The 24111-nt window shown below is 42.8% G+C and overlaps 2 protein-coding genes across 3 annotated transcripts in view; one reads left to right on the forward strand and one right to left on the reverse strand.

Annotated features, from left to right (window-relative positions):
- LOC140268533 (immunoglobulin lambda-1 light chain-like) overlaps window positions 1–19541 on the reverse strand; it is a 51389-nt gene extending 31848 nt beyond the window's left edge. The window contains exons 1-6 of one of the 2 annotated variants that reach the window (XR_011907541.1): window positions 19461–19541; window positions 19055–19368; window positions 11948–12005; window positions 9741–10049; window positions 9534–9608; window positions 8979–9193 (exon numbers count right to left, since the gene is read on the reverse strand). Coding sequence is in view for 1 of the 2 variants with exons in the window: in XM_072363448.1 (XP_072219549.1) it covers window positions 9045–9193; window positions 9534–9608; window positions 9741–10049; window positions 11948–12005; window positions 19055–19368; window positions 19461–19503 (948 nt within the window). In the remaining variant the exon portion in view is untranslated. Of the gene's footprint in view, window positions 1–8950; window positions 9194–9533; window positions 9609–9740; window positions 10050–11947; window positions 12006–19054; window positions 19369–19460 lie in introns of those variants that run through there. The other variant, XM_072363448.1, reaches the window with a different exon arrangement.
- On the forward strand, window positions 234–6073 carry LOC140268551 (immunoglobulin lambda-1 light chain-like). The gene is made up of 5 exons (XM_072363462.1): window positions 234–343; window positions 436–749; window positions 3819–3882; window positions 4964–5272; window positions 5397–6073. Exons 1-5 carry the CDS (start codon window positions 301–303, stop codon window positions 5684–5686), a joined length of 1020 nt encoding a protein of 339 aa, XP_072219563.1. The 5' UTR covers window positions 234–300; the 3' UTR covers window positions 5687–6073.
- Window positions 19542–24111: the final 4570 nt, after the last annotated feature.

Here is a 24111-nt window from a genome sequence, read left to right on the forward strand (position 1 = left end):
GCAACAGATCAGTGCTGCACCTGCAGATAAGCAGTATTTCAGTTTGAGTGAGCAGCATCAGAGTGTGGATGTACAGATCTCTGATGATGACTCTACATACAGGCATGAAACAGATGAGCTGAGAACACAAACCACATCAAACTCTGCTGCGTGTCCACAGCAGGGGCTGATGGGAGCTCTGAGGAGCTGTTAGAAAGCACGTGGCCCTGCTCTGATCTCACAGCTCGTCCTTGTTTGGCCTCGGCTGCATCAGAGCGCCACTTCTCCCCAGGTTCACCAGAGGAAACACCACTGCACAAAATGCTTTTCCTCCCAGCTGCTGCTCTGTGCTGTCTGTGTTCAGGTGAGTGTTTCCAGCCAATCAGGAGCCAACAAACTCCACCTGGAACAAACACTGTCACACTGACCTTCACCTGTCTGACTGTGTCTCCACAGCGCTGGTTGCCATGGCAGCAGAGCTGATTCAGGACCAGTTAACACTGACCAGGAGAGTTGGTCAAAGTGTCTCCTTCAGCTGTGGACGAACTGAACAGTGTTATGATTATGTATACGTGTACCAGAAGAAAGAAACAGAAACATTCAGAAGGTTTATTCGTATTAACAAAAAAGATGGTGATGTTTATAAAGGTTTTGGTCATCCTCAGGAAGATGATTTCTCGGCTGTGAATAAACAGAACGGCTGTGAGTTGCAGATACAGAAAGTTAAACCCGACCATTCAGCCACCTACTACTGCAGCTGTTGGAAGAAAGTCTCCACAGTGAGAAATGATCCCTGCAGCCTGTACAAAAACCTTCAGATGAACAGATGTCAAACTGTGTTTGTGACATGAAGAGAGCAGTAAACCACAGCCCAGGTTCACATATTTCACCTCCATCTCAGACAGAGTCACAAACATACTGAGCTGAGGGAGTTTCTTCTTTACTGCTGTCTTTATTTATTTAAACTTTTATTTAACTTTTTCTTCGTATTTAGTCAAGTTTATTTGTAGCACATTTAATATACAAAACAATTCAAAGTGCTTCATGTAAAATAAGAGCAGAAAAAGCATTAAGAATATGTAAAAAAATATAAAAATAAATAAATGAAGTAATTCAAATTAAATTAAAATAATTAATACCTTGCTTAATACCAGCTTGGAGAACTCCAACATCTTAGAAGACTGAGACCATGACACATCATCCACATCATCACATGTCGTTGTAACCTTTCTTGGCCTCGTGGGGCCCTTTTTCTCCCGATTTACACCCAAATTGGACACAGCGTCAACTGAAGCCTCCAATAAAACATACTAAATGCACACCATTTTAGACCTCATTTTTGTGTCATTTTAAGTCAAAAGAAATGTCTTTTTTGGCCTTGTGCTGCCATTTTAACCCAATTTACACCCGAATCGGACACAGTGTCAATCGAGGCCTCCCATACGACATCCTAAATAGTTATTGGACCTTTTTAAGGCAAAATCTAATTTGGAACACTATTCTCTAAGAAGTCACTGTTCGAAAATGCAAGGATCTGTGTTTAGGTCACAGGTCAGGTTGGAGTGTTTCTTTGGATACCGCCCAGGCTCCTTTGATCCCAGGGGGCTCAAAATTTGCACAGAGGCTGAAAGTTTCAGTACACTATTAAGCACAATTTACAGTGGGCTATTTTGGCACACTTTGAGAAAGTGGCCCAGAATTCCCACTCACACTCCATTAATCTCAAACCCTATTCAAGAGCTCAATCCCTCGAACAGAAAAACCTTCTTTCCGACCAAGTGCTCAGAGTGGGGGTGGGGTGACTGCATCAGTTTTACCCATTACAGATGGATGAAAGGAGCCCATTTTTACCTATTTAAATTTGGGCCACTTTAAGCAGTAAAAAGTGCCCCATATTTACTTGCTTCAGTTTGTTGGCGAGGATCCCTGGCCTGGAACACCCAGCCACACTTAAGCACTCCTCCTCAGGCACATTTAAATTTAGTATGTCAGGGGTTCTGGACCCTGTTTTTTTTTTTACAAAGTACCATGAAGTACAAGTGGGCTCGGACGGGAGTGTGCACCCTAGGAGGAGTGCTCAATTGCGGGTGAGGTTGCCAGGTCAGGGAGCCTGGTTGTTTTACAAAGTACCATGAAGTACAAGTGGGCTCGGACGGGAGTGTGCACCCTAGGAAGAGTGCTCAATTGCAGGTGAGGTTGCCACGTTAGGTCTTTTAAAAAGTACCATGACGTACGATGGGATGGGAGTGTGTACACGAGGTAAAAATGGGGCACTTTTAACAGATAAAAGTACCCCAAAGTGAAGCAAGTAAATATGGCACACTTTCTATTCGTGAAAAGGTTCGAAAATACAGCATGTAAACAAAAGGTTCAATTTGGCACACTTTTGTCATTGAAAAAGTGTGCCAAATTGGACTCATTTTAGCGGATGGTCCAATTTGGCACACTTCTCTGATGGCACCGGTGTTCGAAAGTGAATACTCGCTCAACTTAAACGCCACCTAATGTTGATGAAAGATAAAGGTGGCCCAAAGTGCACAGGGGGCTCCCATTCCCTAGGTGTCCTAAGAGATTAAACCCACCTCAGGCTAGATGGAACCTGTTCTTTAACCATTTTAACTTTCATCTCTCCTACAGACCATGTTCCCAGGATCTCAGACCAGATGCTTTCTCTTTGTTATTTGACCAGTGTGCGGCTACTAGAGCTCCTCGGCCCATTATTCCAGAATTTTGTATGGTGGCTTGGGAGACTGCATCCCAGGTTAAACAGGATCTTGTTGGGGTTAAAATCCCAGAAGCCTGTCCTCCGCACCGACTGTTCATTCCCCCCGATCTTCGAGGCCAGGTTATTCATAGGTCTTCTGCATCCTCTTCCCATACCCACTAGACCCTGGGCTGACATTTCCTTGGACTTTGTTACCGTCCTCCCTTCATCTGATGGTAGAACCACTATTCTCACCCTAGTTGACCGCTTCTAGAAGATGGTTCCCTTTGTTCCTTTGCCAAAGTTACCTTCTGCTAGAGAGACTGCTGAGGCCTTGCTTAATCATGTGGTCAAGTTTCATGGTTTTCCTAGAAGTATTGTCCTTGATCGGGTTTTGGCTGTGCAAAGCCCTAAATCATGGAGTAGACAGCTTATGTGGACTGAATTTGCTCACAACTATTTCCAATGTGCTTCCACTGGGTTTTCTCCCTTCCAGTGTGTCTATACTAGCCGCCGAAGGTTCTGGGCTCGTCAAACCCTCCTGAAGAAGTCTGGCCACTACAAGACGGCTGCTGACCGCAGGTTTGCATCTGCTCCTCCTCTCCAGGCGGGACGGAGGGTTTGGCTTTCTACACGAAACCTCAACCTACGTGGAGTGTCACGGAAGCTCGCACCTCGCTTTGTTGGACCGTTCCCCATCTCCTACCCGTGTACCAGACCCTGGAATTAATAAACCGACATTGATTTTGGAATACCTTCTGTCTGACTTCTTTTCCCTGCTGCTGGTGTTCTGCTGGCGGCCAGCTCCAAATAACATGGATCACTTCCCATTTTTTGGCTCAGTGCCTGTCAGACATATTGAAAAGTTGAGCCAGAATCTGAGCCCCTGTTGTAGCTGCTTTCTGTTGCTGCTGCAGAGGAGCTTACATGCACATCCAGAGCAAAATGAAGAACATTTCAGAAAAACACGCGGCTAAAAGAAGAGACCAGAACAGACAGTCATGTTGATCTGAACATGAGAGAAACACATCATGGAGCTGAAATATGATACTGCTTCATCATTTGGGCTGTTCAGCTCAGCTGACACATTCAACAGCAGACAGGTTTTTGTATCAGTCTCAATCACTGTGTGGAGGAAGGTGGAGGAGCTACTCATTACTACCTCATCTTTGGCTCTGGAACTAAACTGTATGTAACAGGTAAGAACAAACATTTCTTTTCCTTCAGTTGTTTTATTGTAGAAGTTAAAATGTGTTTAAAGTCAGTTTCTGCTGCTTCAGGCTTTACATGTTAGTTTTTTCATCATTAGTAGAGAATTCATCATGCAGCCATTGTTCCAGAAGAAAAGCTCAATCATTGCTGAAAACATGTTGAAATCTCACTGAACAACTAAACTTATTCTTTATTTCTGCAAATATTAGTGATGTTCCAAAGATTTAGGATCTGATCATCTCACTGATTCTGTCACATCTGTTGTTCAAAAACAAGATGAGATTTAAGCAGAAAAATAATTAGATATTTACTCTCAATCATCATTTAAAGATATTTTAATTTGAAATAAGATGAAGACGATAATTATCAATCATTAAAAATAATTAGAAGTAATTTTTATCCTGTGAGTTTAATCTTTTTTCTAAAAAATATTAAATTGAAGTAAAAGAGAATAAAACCTGAAGATGAATTTACAGATCAGATTCAGACAGTTTATGCTCAACTTTTAAGTTAAATTTAGATATTTTTATCATGTTTGATCATCACAGTGATTCTCTAAATTCATAAATGAGTGAAAAGCTGTAAAAATAAAGTAAAACATGATGAATAATATCACGTAAAACTCTTCTGAGTGGAAGTGATGCTCACAGTTTCAGGTTAAAGTGAAATCTAACATATACAGCAGCTCCTAATGTTCTGTATCTGACATGTCTGACAGAAATATAACCAGAAAGATGTGAAAAGATCCATTTTGGAAAGTATTTGGAAATAAATACATGTAGGATCCACATATTGCATTTGAATGTGAAATGATAGAATCATTAATGTTGTTGTATTTTATTCTGCAGGAAATGAAATTAGTGGTTGAAACGGGACATATGTGTTCACTTCATGGTGTTTGTGTTAGAGAGAAAGTTTGAATTCTCCAGAAAAATCACTGACATGATGTGCTGTTCTTTTATTGATTAAAAGACTGAAATATCAGACTGAATGCAGTGCAGTGCTGGAAGCTGCTGCTGACTGTGTGAATGTGTGTGTGTGCTGCTTGTTGCTGCTGTCAAACTTCAGATGAGCAGGTAGTGAAGCCCGTGGTGAGCGTGTGTCCGATAGCATCCAGAGTCCACCTGGAGGGGAAGAGCTCCCTGCTGTGTCTGGCCTCAGACATGTTTCCTCCTCTGGTCCAGTTCTCCTGGAAAAGACAGAAGAAGAACGGTGGTCTGGAGGAGCTGCCCCCTGCTGAGGGATGGCAAACTAACTTCAAACGGTCGGGACGCTCCGCCGCCATCAGAGCGGTTGATAGCGATTCTCTGCACACGTATAAATACAGCTGCTACGTGGAGCACGAGGGGGGCACAGTGGAGGCCCAAACACAGCAAGGTAATGAAGGCTTGGTGACTGTGTTCAGCAGTGATTCAGCTTCATGTGGAGACGCTGTCAAAGAGAGCAGAGGAGCAGAGGACTGACATTTCTCACTGCAGCTCCAAACATTTTTCTCTTTCAGAGGTTCCTGCTACTCCACCACCAACAGCAGCACCTCCACCACCAACAGCAGCACCTCCGACACATCTGCCAGAACAAACATCTGCAGCAGCTGATCCAGCAGCAACCTCAGTTCCTCCTCAACAGCCTGTGAAGCTGTCAGTGTCCTTCCAGTCTGAGTGCAGGGTGAAGCTGCTGTGCCTGCTGTACACGGTGCTGATAGTGAAGAGTCTGGTGTACTGCTGTGGACTCTCTCTGCTGATGATCCTCAGAAACAAGGGACCGTCCACCAGCTGCACACATGCTGACTGACTGTTTTCTGCTCGCTGCTGTCATTTAACCCAGAATAAGACTGAAGATAACCGTCTTAGTGTCTAAAGCCTGAGCCTCAGCCTCCAAACACACTTTCAGAGCTGCACACAGTCAACACGAGCGGCTGTTCAGCTGTTTTTTATGAACAAACTGCTCTGATGAGGCTTTATAGCTCAGAGGAATCATCAGGCATTAAAACACATTTCATGATTGTACTGAAAATAACAGCAGCGTCCTCCTTTCATCCACTTTTCATTGATAGTACATCTCATTGCACAGAAATAATGCATGTTTTTGATGCCTGATGCTCAAAGTGTTCAGTTTAAGGCTTTAAGATGCTGATTAACAGCTCTCACACCAGCCTGTGGTTTTCTACTGTCATTCATATCTATTTTCCTTTTATTCTTTTACTGATTTTCTTCTAGTTTTTGTTGTGAAGTGAATATTTTCTTAGTTTCAGGAGGATCATCTTTGATCGTTTATTCCTTTTACAGGACGTTCTGTTTGAAGACTTTTATATTTTTCCTTCACTTCAACAGAAAAGAAACAATCTAAAACATTGAGTTGGATCTGGACATGTTCATATATAACAGCGTAAGATCATTAAAAATACTGGATTTATTTTTTGGAATGAACATGAGTGAAATTATTTGCAGTTTAACTAGAAAAATAAAGATAAAACATGTTGAACCGAAGCAGAAATATTTCATTTTAATGATATTTTTCACAGTTAGTTTAACTTGCTGCAGTTTCTGGATGTTTTGCTATAAAATGTTTTAATAAAATATTAATAGAGACATAACTGCCGCTGGAATTCTTGAAAGTTACAGAAACCGACCGATGATCAGAGCTTGTGTCAGTTTTTATCCGACCAGGTGATTTAGGGGGGAAATGATCAGACTGTGGTGTGGATGAAACTCCCTCCTCAGGCCACATGCATCAGTCCACTTCTGCGGCTGCTTCTAAAGAGTGAGACTTACGCAGAAAACAGACTCAGACGACATGTCGGCGGGCGCTTCGAGCTCAGAGGCAGAAAACATCGAGACCTCAAACACACCACAGAGCAGTGAAACGGGCCGCGTTCAGCCCAGAGAAGCTAAAGTGAATGAATATGTATTAATTAATTAATTGTAATAACACAAAGACACTCGACCAGAGACACCCCCCCACCCCCGAAGGCCATATTAAAGCCAGCAGATCAAAGATGCACAGAGTTATGGGAAATATGTGAATAGAGTTAGACAAGAAGTGTGCAGGCATCATTTATCTGTTCATTTATCTTCCCTTCATCAACCAGGCGGTCGCTGAAGATGTCAAATCTCTTTGTAACAGAGACTCTGTCGAGTTAGAAGCCACAACAACTTAAATATGAAGCTGCAGCAAGAAACATGGACTAAAGAAAACAAGTGTGTGTGAGAAAAGTTTACAGGTCATTATTACTGTTGGCTCGGCTCCGTCTGACTCTGTGTGGGGGGAGTTCACACTTGTGTTCAGCAGCAGATACAAATCAGTTCTCAGAAGACTTCCTGCCTTTCCTGCAGCTGTGTGGGTTTCTGCTCTGCAGCCTCCACACCGTTAGCTGTGGCTTTGTTCTTTAATAACACAATGACAGTTACCGTCTGTGTTCTTCATCTGTGAGAGAAACAGCTCAAACCATCAACTCAGAGCTGAGAAATGAGCCTTGATGGAATAAAAGGAGCAGAAACCTCCTGTTGAACATCTGTTGGTGACCATCAATAAGACAGAAGGTCAAACTCATCTCCTGCTAAATTTCTCCTCTGTAACAAATGTGAAAAGTGTTAAAGTTGATGCCACCAGAGAGTTTCCAGCTGTTCTAAGAAACAATGCAGCCACCTGTACTTCTGTTCTGGTTGATCAGAGCAACACAAACCACACTGAGACAGACACACAAACCATGACACAAACAGGTCCTGATGTTCGGCTGCTCTCAGCACAAAAGCAGGACGTCCATGTTGCTTCAGCTCCAGTCTCCTTATTTCAGAGGCTGATAGTTGATTAAAAACCTCCTGCAGAGCCGTCAGAGGAGTCTGTTGGTCTCAGTCAGAGCTGAATTTCTATCCAGTTCACCTCAAACTGCTTTGGCCTCTGTGGACCTGCTCTCCACTGGTTTCCATCGTACTTATCAGACAAAGTATTCAGAGTCCCTGTTGGCAGCTTTAGTTCTTCAGCTGCTCTCACGTTTTGTGGAGTCCCACAGGGCTCAGTCCTGGCTCATGTTCTTTGTCATCTCAGCCCGTGTCTTAGCTTTGTTCCACTGATGACTCTGTTCTACGTCTCCTTACAAGTGAAAATCACAACAATGTGGATTCTCTGCCTTCCTGCCTTCCTGCCATTCAGAACCAGACGGCTTCTTATTTCCTGCAGCTAAACACAGATGAGACTGAAGTCCTTTCTCCTGGACCTGATGGCTGTGCTAACAATGTGGCGCTACACCTTCCACCACAAACAACCAACAAAAAGCACTCAGCTGGAAACTTGGCAGCTGTTTTTGATCAATACCTGAACTTCAAGCAGCACATTAAGGCTCTGCTTCACTCCTGCTGTTTATGGCTGCCCACTCATTCCAGAACTTCATCTCAGATGCTGTTGGTCACTTTGAAATCCTTCATGGTCTGGCTCCACTTTCCATGTCACAGGTCTTAGTTCTGCACCTCCAGCCCTCAGATCAGAGACTCAGCTGTTGTTTCAGGCTCCACAGTTCAGACTTAGAACAAAGGGAACCGGGCTTTTACTGTTTTAGCTCCAAGAACGTGGAACAAACTCTCCGTCAGCATCAGAACAGCTGAGTCAGAGCCAGATTCAAAGCTTTTAAAAAGCCTCCTGTACAGACCTGGATCTGGAGAATATCTTCTGAGGTCTGTTCTTTCTTTTCTTTAGGAATTCTTTTTGTGATGATCAATATTCTTATTGATCAACCCCACTGAGTAATGAGATATATTGTGACATGAGGGAAAGAATCATGGTGTGATTGAATATTTCAGAACAAACACGGTTTATTTATCTGTTTATTTTCAGCATAAAAAGCTGTTTATTAAAGAAAAACTGTGTGTTTGTTCAGTTTATTGTGTTACAGTGAAAAATAACCAACCTGCTTCACTCTGTATGAAATATTATAAAGAAACACAACAGCTGAAAAACACTGAAAATGATCCCATATGGACCAAACTGAAAGCAGGTCAGAGATAAAGAATCAAACTTTCCTTCAGAATTTACACTTCATGACAGCAAATATAAAGGACAACAACACATCCTCAGTAAGGTTTGTGAATACTGATCAAAGTGATGAATGAGATGAATGGATGAGATTTGATGGTGAGAAAAGGCGAGCAGAAAACAGTCAGTCAGCATGTGTGCAGCTGGTGGACGGTCCCTTGTTTCTGAGGATCATCAGCAGAGAGAGTCCACAGCAGTACACCAGACTCTTCACTATCAGCACCGTGTACAGCAGGCACAGCAGCTTCACCCTGCACTCAGACTGGAAGGACACTGACACACACACACAGGAACAGGTCATTCTCCTCAGATCATTGATCAAATATAAAGTCCAAATGTAAACAGGTTATTATGAGCTGAAGCTGATTGATTGATTTTCTTTTTGCGTCCACTTGGGGGCAGAAGAACTCCACAACAACTAACTAACTGATCTCTGACATATTATGGTCTGTCTGCTGTTTGGCGCTGAGCAGCTAGTGAACAGTGGCTTTATCACAGCTTGTCTGATGAAGATATTCATGAGTGGAACTTTCAGATTGAGTCCCTAAAGCTGTTGTAGCGCCCTCATTGGACAGTGGAGCTGTCCATGCAGAGAGGCAGCAGGTGATCTTACAGTCAGCTTGCTGCAGAGCTGGCAGGTCTGCTGGATCTCTCTCTGGAGGACAGGAGGCTGCTGGAGCTGGAAGCTCTGAAACAGAAAAGGAGTCAAATGTTTGGAGCTGCAGTGAGAAATGTCAGTCCTCTGCTCCTCTGCTCTCTTTGACAGCGTCTCCACATGAAGCTGAATCCCTGCTGAACACAGTCACCAAGCCTTCATTACCTTGCTGTGTTTGGGCCTCCACTGTGCCCCCCTCGTGCTCCACGTAGCAGCTGTATTTATACGAGCTGTTCTCTTGCTGACGGATCAGCAAGATGGCGGCGGTGCGTCCCGACTCTCTGAGCTCCAGCTGCTCTCCCTCAGCAGGGGGCAGCTCCTCCAGACCACCGTTCTTCTTCTGTCTTTTCCAGGAGAACTGGACCAGAGGAGGAAACATGTCTGAGGCCAGACACAGCAGGGAGCTCTTCCCCTCCAGGTGGACTCTGGATGCTGCTGGGTACACGCTCACCACGGGCTTCACTACCTGCTCATCTGAAGTTTGACAGCAGCAACAAGCAGCACACACACACATTCACACAGTCAGCAGCAGCTTCCAGCACTGCGCTGCATTCAGTCTGATCCTGGAAACTACATGGACTCTGATCACTAAAGTCCTCATCAATACAGCACAAAGTTCACTACATACACTGTATTCAGCTTCATATCAAACACACTCATCACCTCATGTCACCGTGTGGAACAGGTGGACGTGGTTTATTACAATAAAACTGAGTTATTATACAACTTCTTTCATCTTTTATTGCTCTTTGAAATGAAATATGATGTCAGACACTTTAATATCATGTATCTGTGGCCCTGTGATGAACTGGTGACCCATCCAGGGTGTACCCCACCTCTCGCCCAGTGGCAGCTGGGATAGACTCCAGCCCCTCCAACCCTGAATAGGATGGAGCGGCTATAGAAAATGGATGGACGGAAATCTCATTTTCACCAACATTTACTTTGGTCTAATCACCAGAAAACAGCAAATCAGATTTTTTCAGTGATTTTTCAGCCGGTTTAAACTTTTCTAAATAAAGACAAATACAACAAAGAGTTCATGTGTGTAAAAGTTTCCGTAGATTTATAACGATCACATCTATGATCCAATTAATGATGATAGAATGATTTAACTTTAAAAGGACATATTTGACACGTGTTACATATTTACATCCAAATACTTTTCTTCTTTTATTAAACTTATTTCTTAATATTACACTTTTCTTCTTATTTTTCCATTTTGTTCATCAGTCTTGAAACATACAAACAGAAGCGTTTGTGCTTTAATAAGTTGCCTCATATTGTCTGTCAAAATTTAACTTTCTGACTAAAATATGCGCAAAATTTCCTTCAAACATGTTTCATCTTCAGTTATTTTCTCTTCTTTTTTTTTAGCTGATTTTCCAAAACAATATTTTGTCTGAAAAAGATAAACATCTGAGCGTGTAATTGTTTCATGGACTTATTTTTAGTTATAATTGATTTAAAATACAGAAGCACACAGATATAAAACTAATATTTAACACCAAATCTCCTGTAATAAAGATAAAGCCAACAGAATCACTGAGATGATCAATAACTAAATATCTGTGACATCACTAACAGTTAAGTTCAGTTGTTCCGTGAGATTTAAACAAATAAAACTGAACTGTACAAACAGGTCAAACTTTAATCCCAAATGTGATATAAAACATGTAGAACTTTAATTGTAGCGTTCTGCTTTACTGTTAAAGTCAAATATGGGCTTTAAGTCAGACTTCATATTTGCCTCCAACTACTTTGTAAAACAGATTTTCTCCTTTACTATTTAGATGTATATCAGAAAGGCAAAATAAAACGAAGTGAGTTTGAGCCGTTATACGTCCACCAATGTTTTCTATGAAGATTAATTAACAGCTGTTTACTCCACTTCTATTGTTGATCATTTTCATCCACTTTTAACCTTCTATTTAACTTCATGTACGGATATATCTAAAAAATAATAAGAACAAATGGAACATTTCAAAATCATTCATTAATTATCTTCTAATGATTTGACATGAAAATATTTCTCAGAAACATTTTCAAACTCGTGCTGAATTATGAAAAACATCCAATATCTTTTCTTCCAAAAACAACAGATGTGACAGAATCAGTGAGATGATCAGATCCTAAATCTTTGGAACATCACTAATATTTGCAGAAATAAAGAATAAGTTTAGTTGTTCAGTGAGATTTCAACATGTTTTCAGCAATGATTGAGCTTTTCTTCTGGAACAATGGCTGCATGATGAATTCTCTACTAATGATGAAAAACTAACATGTAAAGCCTGAAGCAGCAGAAACTGACTTTAAACACATTTTAACTTCTACAATAAAACAACTGAAGGAAAAGAAATGTTTGTTCTTACCTGTTACATACAGTTTAGTCCCAGAGCCAAAGATGAGGTAGCCGTAGGTTCTGCCATCCTCCGTCACACAGTGATTGAGACTGATACAAAAACTGCTGTTGAATGTGTCAGCTGAGCTGAACAGCCCAAATGATGAAGCAGTATCATATTTCAGCTCCATGATGTGTTTCTCTCATGTTCAGATCAACATGACTGTCTGTTCTGGTCTCTTCTTTTAGCCGCGTGTTATCCTGAAATGTTCTTCATTTTGCTCTGGATGTGCATGTAAGCTCCTCTGCAGCAGCAACAGAAAGCAGCTACAACAGGGGCTCAGATTCTGGCTCAACTTTTCAATATGTCTGACAGGCGCTGAGGCAAAAAATGGGAAGTGATCCATGTTATTTGGAGCTGGCCGCCAGCAGGACACCAGCAGCAGGGAAAAGAAGTCATTTAGAAGTCTGGACCGCGTTATTCAGTGAGGAAGTCGGCCAGTAGACGAGTGATTCCATGTGATTGTGCAGCTCAGTATAACTGCTGGGTTGATGTGTCATGGTCTCAGTCTTTCTAAGATGTTGGAGTTCTCTAAGCTGTCTTTGAAGGCAGATTACTGATTCCCTTCACCTGCGCTGCTCCCGACTTAAGCGGCAGTCTTTCCTCTCTCCAGTGCCAGATGCTCAGAGGTTTTTCCCTGTGCGTTTCCAGCCTTCTGCTTCTGCAATCCCGAACTTCTTCGTGTGTTTTTCACCTGTTTCTGTCCCTGGATTTTTCAGCCTGCCTGTCTCCAGCTACGGAAGCTTATTGCTGCCGCAGCGAGGAAATAAATAAAGGAGCTGCATCTCGTTATAACGGGATTTATATCTTGTTATAACGAGAAAGGTTGTTCTAGTGAAACGTCATCACCTTCTCGTGGGATGTCTGATTGTAGTCTCCAATGAACGGAGGGAGAAGATGGAGAGGGAGTCGCTTTTTGCCTTTTTAAGAAGTCTAAATCTACCGGAGGAATGTATCTGCACACTGAGGAGTGACAAAGTAAGTCATATTATGAAGCTCTGAGCATACATGGATTTAACATGGATTTAACGCAGTTCTGTGTTACTGAATGTACCTGCAGTGGTACAGTATATGGCTGGGAACGAGTCCCAGTGTAAAGCATATTTGATAATATGAGTAAGTAGCAAAATCATGTGAGATCATGCGTGCCAAGACTGTGAAATATGCACACGGGGCAAGTTTACAGAAAGCAGAAACAGACAGGCAGATGCTAAAGCTACAACCGTACTGGAGCAAGTGCACACAGACCTATGAGGTCCTATAGAACCAGCAGATAAAGATGGATACAGGTATGCAATATCATTTACTGATGATACAGTGGGATGATTTCTCCATACTTTATCAAAGTGAAGGGTGACACGACAAAAGCTGCTGAAAAATTCATAGCAGACGTAGCTCCATATGGAAAGATAAAGTGCATTAGAGCTGATAACGGCACAGAGTTTACCGGGCAGGAGTTCCAGGTTCTACTCAGGCGTAACGGGATAAAGCACGAGACGAGTGCACCCTACTCCCCCCATCAGAATGGAACTGCCGAAAGAGGTTGGAGAACCTTATTCGAGATGTCGCGATGCATGCTATTGGAGAGTAAACCTCCAAAGCAATTATGGACATATGCCGTACAGACAGCAGCTCAAATCCGCAACAGGTGCTACAGCAGGCGACTAGAGCAGACACCTTACTGTACATTTACAGGAAAAATACCCAACCTTTCTAATATGAAGATATTTGGCTCAGAATGCTACGCATTTGAGCAGGATAAGAAAAAGCTGGATTCTAGGTGTAAAAAAGGGATCTTTGTAGGCTATGATAAATATAGTCCAGCATATAATGTGTATTATCCTGAGACAGGAAAAGTCCTAAAACATAGGCTGGCGAAATTCATCTCCAAAAGTAGCACAGATAGCCAGACTCAGACAGGTTGTGACATGTGGGATGATATTGAGAGTTCTCGAGATACACCACCGAAAATAGTCAACCAGGGTCAGGGCCAGTCTACGGAGAGTAAAGAGTCAAGAGTTGAGGAGACTGCTGAGGCAGGTCCGACTCAGACAGATAGTACTCAGAGAGAACAGGAAGAAAGGAGTATCCTAAAAGAGAGAGAAGGGGTCCAGAATACTTAAAGGAGTACCAGTGTAAAGTTGAGTGTAATGATGATGAAAGTGAAAACGTGGATTATTTCTACAGAGTGACTTATGGTGTGTCAGGAACGACGGTGAGGTAGGACCCAGATGCAGCTCTTTAGTTCGAAATCAAAGGTTTATTTGCAAAAACAAGACAGGGAGCAAAGGCAAAAACAAAGCGCGGCAGAGCCGGATTAAAAAATACTTAAACATGAAAACAAAACAAGACTATGACTGTGACTAAACAAAGAAACAGGACTATGAATAACTACTATGGCTATGGCTACGAATACTGTGAGGCATGAAACCAGACTTATCTGCATGCAACGAAGCATGGAGGGATAGTGAGGATTCTGCAGTGACTGAAAGTAAACCAGGAAGCTAAACAGAGCAGACTGTGACATGGTGTACCTAAAACATTTAGAGAGGCTATGGAATCTAAGAATTCAAAACTGTGGGCTGATGCGATGAGAGAAGAGATGAACTCTTTGACAGAGAATGAGACCTTCACTCTGACCCCACTACCAATCACTGCATGATCACCTTACAGAGAATGGTTTTGTACAAAATGATGCTGATCATTGTGTCTACAGCAGAGACTCTGAGAACCAGAAAGTGATTCTGTTAGTATGACTTAATCATAGCGGCGAGTAACAACACCTTACTCAGTGATGCAAAAGAAATGTTGAAGAGAAGGTTTAAGATGAAAGATATGGGTCCACTTAAACACTTCCTGGGTATCGACTTTAAACAGAGTCAGAGAGAGATCAAAATAACTCAAAGCAGACACATAGAAAAGATGTTAGTGAAATTTGGAATGTCTGAATGCAAATCAAGATCCACCCCATGTGAGCAAAAGTTCAACTTTGACAGTGAGGGTGAAGTCATTGACTATAATATCATTAACAGGATATAGAGAGATAATAGGTAGCTTCATATACATTATGACATGTACCAGGCCTGACCTGAGCTGGGTTGTTAGTAAACTATCACAACACCTCGCCGAACCAAAGCAGCAGCACTGGGCTGCAGTAAAACACCTCCTGAGGTACTTAAAGGGTACTATAGATCAAGAACTACACTACCATAAATATGAGAAAAGACTACAGCTTGAAGCATATAGTGAATCTGATTGGGCGGCAGATAAAAATGACAGGAGGAGCACAACTGGATACTGTTTCAGCTTAACTGAAAATGGTCCAGTTATATCATGGAAGAGTAGGAAACAGCCAACAGTGGCACTATCAACATGTGAAGCTGAGTATATGGCATTAGCTGCTACTAGCCAAGAGAGTATGTACCTTGTAAAACTACTAAAAGGAATAGATGGTAGTAACCAGCATGTACCAGTCAAGATATATGAGGACAACCAGGGGGTGATAGCCTTATCTAAGAATCCAGTGTGCAGACAGAGAAGCAAACATGTGGATATAAAGTATCACTTTGTACAGTCTGCACACGCAGAAGGGAAAATATCTATAGAATACTGCCCTACCGCAAGGATGGTGGCTGATGTCCTTACCAAGCCAGTGACAAAGGCTAAATTTGATAGTTTCAAGGGGTATTTATTTGGAGAGTAATATGAATTGGCAGATGTAAATGAAGAAGAAAACAAAAACTGCCAATATGCTAAATGTTTTGGATAAATATATATAGAATTTTTTTTTTTTGGTGTTTGATTAACACTATAGAGAGTTCTGAACATGTCTTTGAGTGGGAGTGTGAAGCATATTTAATAATATGAGTAAGTAGCAAAGTCATGTGAGATCATGCGTGCCTGCGTGCACTTGGTTGTTGTTATGAGCATGCGCAGAATAAAAATGGTCCCGAGTTCCAAGACCAAAGAGACGATGGAGTCTGTGCTATTTCTCCCGTGGGTATAAGTGCTAGCTAACCACTTTGGTGACTGTTAACGATAGACTGCTGCACAAATGTCTTAACGCTACACCCAACATTAAATGTAACACTTTATTTTGAAAGGTGACTAAATTCCTTCCTGAAGATTTTGAGAGAATAAGAAAACCAGCGACTGCCTGCATTGATGGATGCAGATAGAGGACATTTAATTCCCTTATTAAGACAAACTTTTCACTGGGATTAAAGCATAAAGAAACCTTGCTCTCACTCAGCACTGCTGATGGAATAGTGATCAGCATTCGGACTGTGAAGGATGATGTCGACACTGAGGCTTTGCAGAAGAAATAACCAAAGGGACATTCTTGCATTATTTCTTCTGGAACAGCTGCAAACATATGGTGAACTTCATGGATACAAACTACAACACCTTAGATGCATACAGGAGGGATTTGCTGTCACCCAGAACACAGGAAGACATTTCCTGAAAGTTCTGGATCTCTGAGATGTTGAGTAGAGACAGCGTCATGGTCTCAGCCGTCGGCTACATCCCAATCCTGGACCAAACTGTGTTTGGCATTTGGACTCTTCTGATGAACTCAAGCCATGTGGACTTTGTGCCAATGGGGCAGTGGATGGGTTTTCCAGGATGGTTATTTGGCTTCATGCAAACTCCACAAACAGTAATCCTGAATTTATTGCTGGATATTTCAGTTCAAAAGTTGAGAAAAGAGGGGGGGCTGCATCCAGAATTCATGCAGACATGGAGACAGAGAATGGTTCAATGGAAGACATTCAAAGATCCTTGAGCCTTGATCGCAATGACAGCTATGCTAGAAATTGCTTCATGTTAGCATCCAGCAGCCACAGCCAGCGGATAGAGAGCTTTCTTAAGGAAACACCGTGCACAGTACTGGATCAACCTTTTTCAAACACTGAAGGACTCGCATCATTTCACTGGTGACTTCTTGGATAAGCAGCTGGGTCTTTTTACCTGTTTAAACATCAGTGAGGTGTGTATTTAAAGCAGAGAAAATACTGTATGATAAGGAAATGCTTTTGGATACAGAATATATGGTTTTGGAACACGTCTCTTTGCTGGCCTTTCAGGAAGAACTCCAAAATGTTGCTCTCTTATGGAACAGCCACATCATTGGTCAGAGCAGAAATGCGTTTGCTGCACGTGCTGCACGTGACCCTACATGATGTAAACCCTTCCACAGCTGTTTGGTGGACAAGATCCTCTGAAACAGGTTTCAGAGCAAGCAGTGGAACCTTGCTTTTGCTTTGTTAAATTCCTGATTTCTTTTCTTCTGTGAACACAACATCGAGTCACGTTTTTCCATCATGGAGGTAATTCTGACTCTGAGTCCTGCTAACTTTGCACTCTGATGAGATACAGTGAAAAAGGAAGCTTTGAAACAAAGATCACAGGAGGCCACCATCTTTCTACACTTTCTAGGGATCTACATCCTGGCCAACCTGTCATCTGACACAATCAGCCTGCAGGACAAAACCAGTTTTTTGGCTGAATAGTGAGACTTGGTCTCTGGGTCTGTTCCATGATCACTGCTGACTATTGCTGGTTGTTCATGTTAGTTTGATTCATTATTCTGTAATAAATTATTTAAATATTAGAAGGCTTACTGTTGTCTTTACTTCCTCACCACAGAGCAAACAGTTTCTGCCTCCACACTGACAACAACAGAACTGACCTGAGAAGCTCAGATCCAGTCATCAACACAGTCTCAGATCTGTTGATTTGTGTCCAGAGACACAAATTTCTCAGTTTTTGTGCTTCTGATCATAAAAATAACTGCAGAGAGGAAAACAGTCTCAGGGTCTGTTAACACTTTAGTTAAGGTCAATGAACTCACTGGAGTCGGCCGAATTACCACAAAGATGTGAGCCTGGCTGCTCCTGCAGCTCCTGTAAAGATGTCCTGATGAGTGCTGATGAGGAAAGAGTGTGATGGCAGGAGCAATCCAACCAGAAACCCAAACAGCAGCAGCCAGGCATGATCGTGACAGTGCCCGGGATAAAAGGCATCAGAGGGCAGTTGTTACAGGCTGACACAGCGTATTTTCTGTCTGCCTTTATGGCATCACATGACACTGGATTGAGAACATCTCAGTCCAGACTGTTCTCATTTGTGGTTCCACGATGGTGGAAGGAGCTACCAAGTGAGCTGATGGAGCTAAAAGGGACATGAAATCACTTAAAGATGATTGTTATTTCAGCGTCAGGGGAAGAAAATCCACTGAATTGTCCAAATGATGCTATAAGCACATAAAGAACTTGTATAAATGCTTTGAGAAACGTGTTGACCATAACGCCCTCACTGTGCACGTGTTCTGTTTCTGAGCTGTAACATGGTACAAAGACTTCACATCAATGTAGGAAGTTTTCCTGCTCCTGTCTCAGTCTCAGTGCACTCTGGATTCATCCTCTGGGAAGCAGAAACATCCACAGGAAACTGATGGAAATCTGTCCAACAAAACCAGCGTCCTGATAAGCTGCTGCTAGAAGGACAAAATCTGAGCTGAGATCAGTCCAAGATCTGTCTTTTAAAATGGAATAAAGTGAAATGATGTGGTGAAATCTGCTGAAAGCTGTTCAACAACAAGTGCTGCTGGAGGTGTTTTCATCAAGAGCTCATTAACATTTTAAAGGAGGAATGGACTTTATTCCAGCAGCAGCTCAAAGCAGGAGATTCATATTTATCTGGACATTTGAATGAAAACATTCAGGATTAAATAAATGTCTTTAAAATGTCCTGCTTTTATTTCTGCTGTATTGAAGTTTCATTTGGATCATTTTCCACTACAAATCTTTGAAATCTTCAGTTTTTATCTTGGAACCTTCAGAAAATTTCTGTGAATAAGCAGAAAAAGTTTAATAAAAGCTGAAATAAATAAAGACAGCAGTAAAGAAGAAACTCCCTCAGCTCAGTATGTTTGTGACTCTGTCTGAGATGGAGGTGAAATATGTGAACCTGGGCTGTGGTTTACTGCTCTCTTCATGTCACAAACACTGTTTGACATCTGTTCATCTGAAGGTTTTTGTACAGGCTGCAGGGATCATTTCTCACTGTGGAGACTCTCTTCACACAGCTGCAGTAGTAGGTGGCTGAATGATCGAGTTTAACTTTCTGTATCTGCAACTCACAGCCGTTCTGTTTATTCACAGCCGAGAAATCATCTTTCTGAGGATGACCATAACCTTTAGAAACATTATTTTTGTCAATATCAAGAATCAGTCTGAATGCTTCTGTTTCTTTCTTCTGGTACCAGTATACATAACCACTGCCTTCAAACTGGTCAGTTCGTCCACAGCTGAAGGAGACACTTTGACCAACTCTCCTGGTCAGTGTTAACTGGTCCTGAATCAGCTCTGCTGCCATGGCAACCAGCGCTGTAGAGACACAGACAGACAGGTGAAGGTCAGTGTGACAGTGTTTGTTCCAGGTGGAGTTTGTTGGCTCCTGATTGGCTGGAAACACTCACCTGAACACAGACAGCACAGAGCAGCAGCTGGGAGGAAAAGCATTTTGTGCAGTGGTGTTTCCTCTGGTGAACCTGGGGAGAAGTGGCGCTCTGATGCAGCCGAGGCCCAACAAGGACGAGCTGTGAGATCAGAGCAGGGCCACGTGCTTTCTAACAGCTCCTCAGAGCTCCCATCAGCCCCTGCTGTGGACACGCAGCAGAGTTTGATGTGGTTTGTGTTCTCAGCTCATCTGTTTCATGCCTGTATGTAGAGTCATCATCAGAGATCTGTACATCCACACTCTGATGCTGCTCACTCAAACTGAAATACTGCTTATCTGCAGGTGCAGCACTGATCTGTTGCAACATTTTACCAACATTTACAGACCACTAAACCTGGTGTCCCGCTGACCTCCCATCAGCCCCTGCAGTGGACAGATGGCTTTTCTTTACATGCAACAATTAGACTTCTCAGCTGAAATATCAAGACCCTGAAACTGAAGCAGCTAAATGGAACTCAGCCAGTGTCTCTCGTATAATGATGAAGGCAAACTTTTTCATCAGCTTAGTGGCACATTCTTGTTATGACCTAATTATTACACATTTTGAAGCTGGATGAGTATTTTCTCCTGAGAATCTGGAAATCGATGGCACATTTTAGATGTCCTAAATGAAATAATTACCTTCAACTTTGATGACAGCTTCTTGATGATGTGATTATTTATTCTGGAGAAGTTAAAGCATCACATTCTTCACAAAGAAACAGCACTCAAACACCTGAATATGTCTGGGACCAGGGACGTTCCCCACAGTAAATCTAAATGCTTAATTGGCGCTTCACAGGATTACACCCACTGATATCTACTCAGCCAGCATTAGCCCTGATGCTTTCTGACACTTTGAATTCAGAGCCACAGCTTCTACAGCTCACTGAGGCCATGCTGACACAGTCACATTAGCTGCTGGCTGTTTCATCAGTAAAGCTTGTGCAATGAATCCAATCACTTTAGCTTTTAAATCAGGCACCGCTGCAATAAAAACTGCATTAAAACACAGATCTCTGCTGTTTGCAACCACAGACTCTGACAGAAAGTCTGTCGCTTTTTATGGCCGATTTAATCTGAAACTGAACAAAAACTGCTCCGACACAGTTCAGCTTCAGTTACCATGGTGATCTAGCAGGTTAAAAGAGAGACGCCTTCATGACGCTGAAACCTCAGAGCTCGCTGAACCGTTACTCTCACTTGGTAGTACCTCCCTCAGGTGAGATGGAGAAGGAAACATCTCAAACATGCTGGGCAGTGACCCCCGAGGACCAGAGCTGAGGAACGCTGGTGCACAGAATAAGGTTAAAGAATGTAGATCAGGCTGTATTTACATCTGTGTGTAGATGAAAGCATGAAATATCAATGGAATATTTCACCAAGGGCAAAACTGATGTTGCATCATGTAAGAGGTTAAAGGAGGATCTGTCAGCTCCATTAGAGAGAAAACCTGACAGTGTTGGCATCTGATGGTGTGGACAGAAGCACTTTAAACATGTTCCACAGCTGTTTTTCACATGGCAGCCATTTTGTTTTCCTCCAGCTGATCAGTTCCATCCAAAAAGATCTTCTCTGTTGGAGAGATGCTGCTGACATGTTAAAGCTGTGACGGCTGTGATATCAGCTCAGACTTATCAGAGGATCTGTCACAGTGCTGCATTCACCACATACAGGAAGTGGGAAAGGGGTCCTCAGGGACAAGCTGACCGTCACATTTCCTCATTTATTCAGGATTCTGGAAAAATCTGACGCTGTCGACAGAAGCTGAGGACACAGTTTGGACTGTTTGATGTGTTCAGAACAATTATCTGTCTTTTGATCTTTGACACATTTTATAATTTGTAGAGTTGTAAAAAAGCCTCATTATGGCAGTTATGTGCTGTGATCTCTGACTGCAGAACACACATTATTTAATGAATTCCAGTAAAAAGGTGATGATTCGATGACTTTTGTGAACATGTGAGACAGAGCAACAAAAGCCAGAAGTTAAACAGTGTAGAAAATACAGTTTAAAACGATGTTAATTATGGGTGCCAATGCCAAAGGCAGGGCACACATATTACTATTGTGGATACTTATTATTCTCCCGCTTCCGTCACGTTTTTCGGCGCGCTACCCCTCCCGCAGCGAAGGTCCGACTAAAATAAAAAACACATCGCTGCGTGCGCGCCGATAGGCAGAAGTGTGCTTGTATTTATCTCTCTCATTACTCGAAAGGAATAGCGGATAAATGGGAAAAAGCGGGAAAATCGTCAATGGGAAAATGAATGGAGAAGGCCTAAAAGGAGGACATTGGAGGCCTCGTAACTCAGCCATACAGAGTCACACACACATCATTCAAAGTTTGTGTGTGACAGGAAAGACTCAGCTTTAACTGTGGTAAAGGGCTTGTTAATAGCTTATACAGCTTTGACACAACGGCAGCCAAGATGGCTGATGAGGGCAGAGTAAACATAGCAGAAGAAGGGCAGCAGCAGGGCAGCAGCAGGGCAGCAGAAGGGCAGCAGCAGGGTAGGAGCAGGGCAGCAGAAGGGCAGCAGCAGGGCAGCAGCAGGGCAGCAGAAGGGCAGGAGCAGGGCAGCAGAAGGGCAGCAGAAGGGCAGGAGCAGAAGGGCAGCAGCAGGGCAGCAGAAGGGCAGCAGCAGGGCAGCAGAAGGGCAGGAGCAGGGCAGCAGAAGGGCAGCAGCAGGTCAGCAGCAGGGTAGGAGCAGGGCAGCAGAAGGGCAGCAGCAGGGCAGCAGCAGGGCAGCAGAAGGGCAGGAGCAGGGCAGCAGAAGGGCAGCAGAAGGGCAGGAGCAGGGCAGCAGAAGGGCAGCAGCAGGTCAGCAGCAGGGTAGGAGCAGGGCAGCAGAAGGGCAGCAGCAGGGCAGCAGAAGGGCAGCAGCAGGGTAGGAGCAGGGCAGCAGAAGGGCAGCAGCAGAAGGGCAGCAGCAGGTCAGCAGCAGGGCAGCAGCAGGGCAGCAGAAGGGCAGGAGCAGGGCAGGAGCAGGGCAGCAGAAGGGCAGCAGAAGGGCAGCAGCAGGTCAGCAGCAGGGCAGAAAATGGTTAAACATCATGCCAGCTGATCATGAGACAAATGATCACTAACTCATATGTTTCCATTACTCTCAACACATCAGTTGTGATAACAGCTTCATGGCAGCCCCTGACGACACAAATGACACAAATCACTCATATGTTTTCCATTATTCTGAACAGATCAACCGGGCCTTATGTGTCTAAAGCAGGCAGATTTCACCAGAACAAGCCAGAATCTCATATTTCAGACTGGATTATGATCATATAATGGTTGACCTTCAATTTGACCTTAAACTCTCAGCACATTAACTCAGCAGCTTGGCAACCATCAAAATTTCTTCAGAAATTTTCTAGTTTATGAATATTATTTATATTCAGAGCATCTTTAAAAATGTCTCCCAACATATTTGATCCTGTTACAAGTCGGGTCAGACTGAAGAAACTTCTTAGAAACAGCAAACATTGAGGCCATAAAGTCATTTCATCTTTACTGAGTCATCTATATGAAGAAGAATGAAATAATCAGCTCATGGCTTCACATGAAGATGTAACCTGCAGCTCCTGAACTCTGTTTGATTCCACATTTATCTCTGAAGCTGCTTTGTATGCTGTCTGCACTGACTGTGAAGCAAAAGTAAGACAACAGCCACATCTGCAGGCTGTTCTCAGTGTTTACAGCACAATCATTCAGCTGTTTTCATGCATCAACATAACACAGTAATAACAGTGGAGTCATGGTTGTTTCTATTCAGAGCTGCTTACAAGCAGAATGGGATTATTTCTGCTGTCAGCATACAGAGTACAACATCATTTCCAGTAAGAATGTGGCTTTGGAAGATGTTAAAATGCCAGAACCAACATGTAAATGATAAAGTGTCTTCCTGTGGATGTTCTCAGATGTGTACAGTATGAACACTGTGATCCTTTCCCACATGTCCCAGTATGTTTGATTGTGTTCCAAGTGAGGGTCAGACTGGAGAAAGTGTCATGAAGCTGTCACCCTTAAAGGATCAATAAAAGCTCTGAATACAAAAGCATTTCAGTGTCATCACTGTGTCATCTCCATAAGTAATGATGAAAGAAGCAAAAGCTTCAGCTGCACCTCCTGAGCTCTACTTTCCATGTTGTCGACACTGACTGTGAATGAAAAGCAGCACAACAGCCACATCTTCAGCTCGGTATTGAAAAGCTGCTCTGACAACATTCACAGCCCAATAAGCAGCACAGTGACAGCAGTGCAGTTGTGTTTGTGGGTCAGAGGAAATCTCCTGTTCCAGCATGTGATCCATAACAACCCATGTGAGTGAAGGACAGACTGCAGCACTGATAAAAATGTCCCTTTGAAATGAATTCACAGGCATCAGTGTGTCAGTGGAACTGAAGGTGAGCTGTTTGAGAGCTGAACACTGACAGCACTTTGTTTGCATGATGGAAACATGATGAAGAACAACATGACAAACTAAATCCATCATGTCAGAAGACAGAGTGGGAAAGGAATGAAAGTCAGCAGAAATTCAGCTCCATTATTGAATGAAGTCAAACACGTTGAAGAGTTCAACCAGAGTTGAGGAGCTGTGTGGATTTGTAGTTGTGTATTTTCATCCCAGCTG

Source organism: Leuresthes tenuis, unplaced genomic scaffold (assembly GCF_036924035.1).
Source record: "Leuresthes tenuis unplaced genomic scaffold, fLeuTen1.0.hap1 SCAF_14, whole genome shotgun sequence".
NCBI lineage: Eukaryota > Metazoa > Chordata > Actinopteri > Atheriniformes > Atherinopsidae > Leuresthes > Leuresthes tenuis.

Bases quoted from the DNA above. Each gene is read 5' to 3' on its own strand.
- LOC140268551 (XM_072363462.1), top strand. From the start codon at position 301: ATGCTTTTCCTCCCAGCTGCTGCTCTGTGCTGTCTGTGTTCAG. The intron at 3,883-4,963 runs GTAAGAACAAAC...GTCAAACTTCAG, and splicing joins AACTAAACTGTATGTAACAG to ATGAGCAGGTAGTGAAGCCC. The intron at 5,273-5,396 runs GTAATGAAGGCT...TTTCTCTTTCAG, and splicing joins GGAGGCCCAAACACAGCAAG to AGGTTCCTGCTACTCCACCA.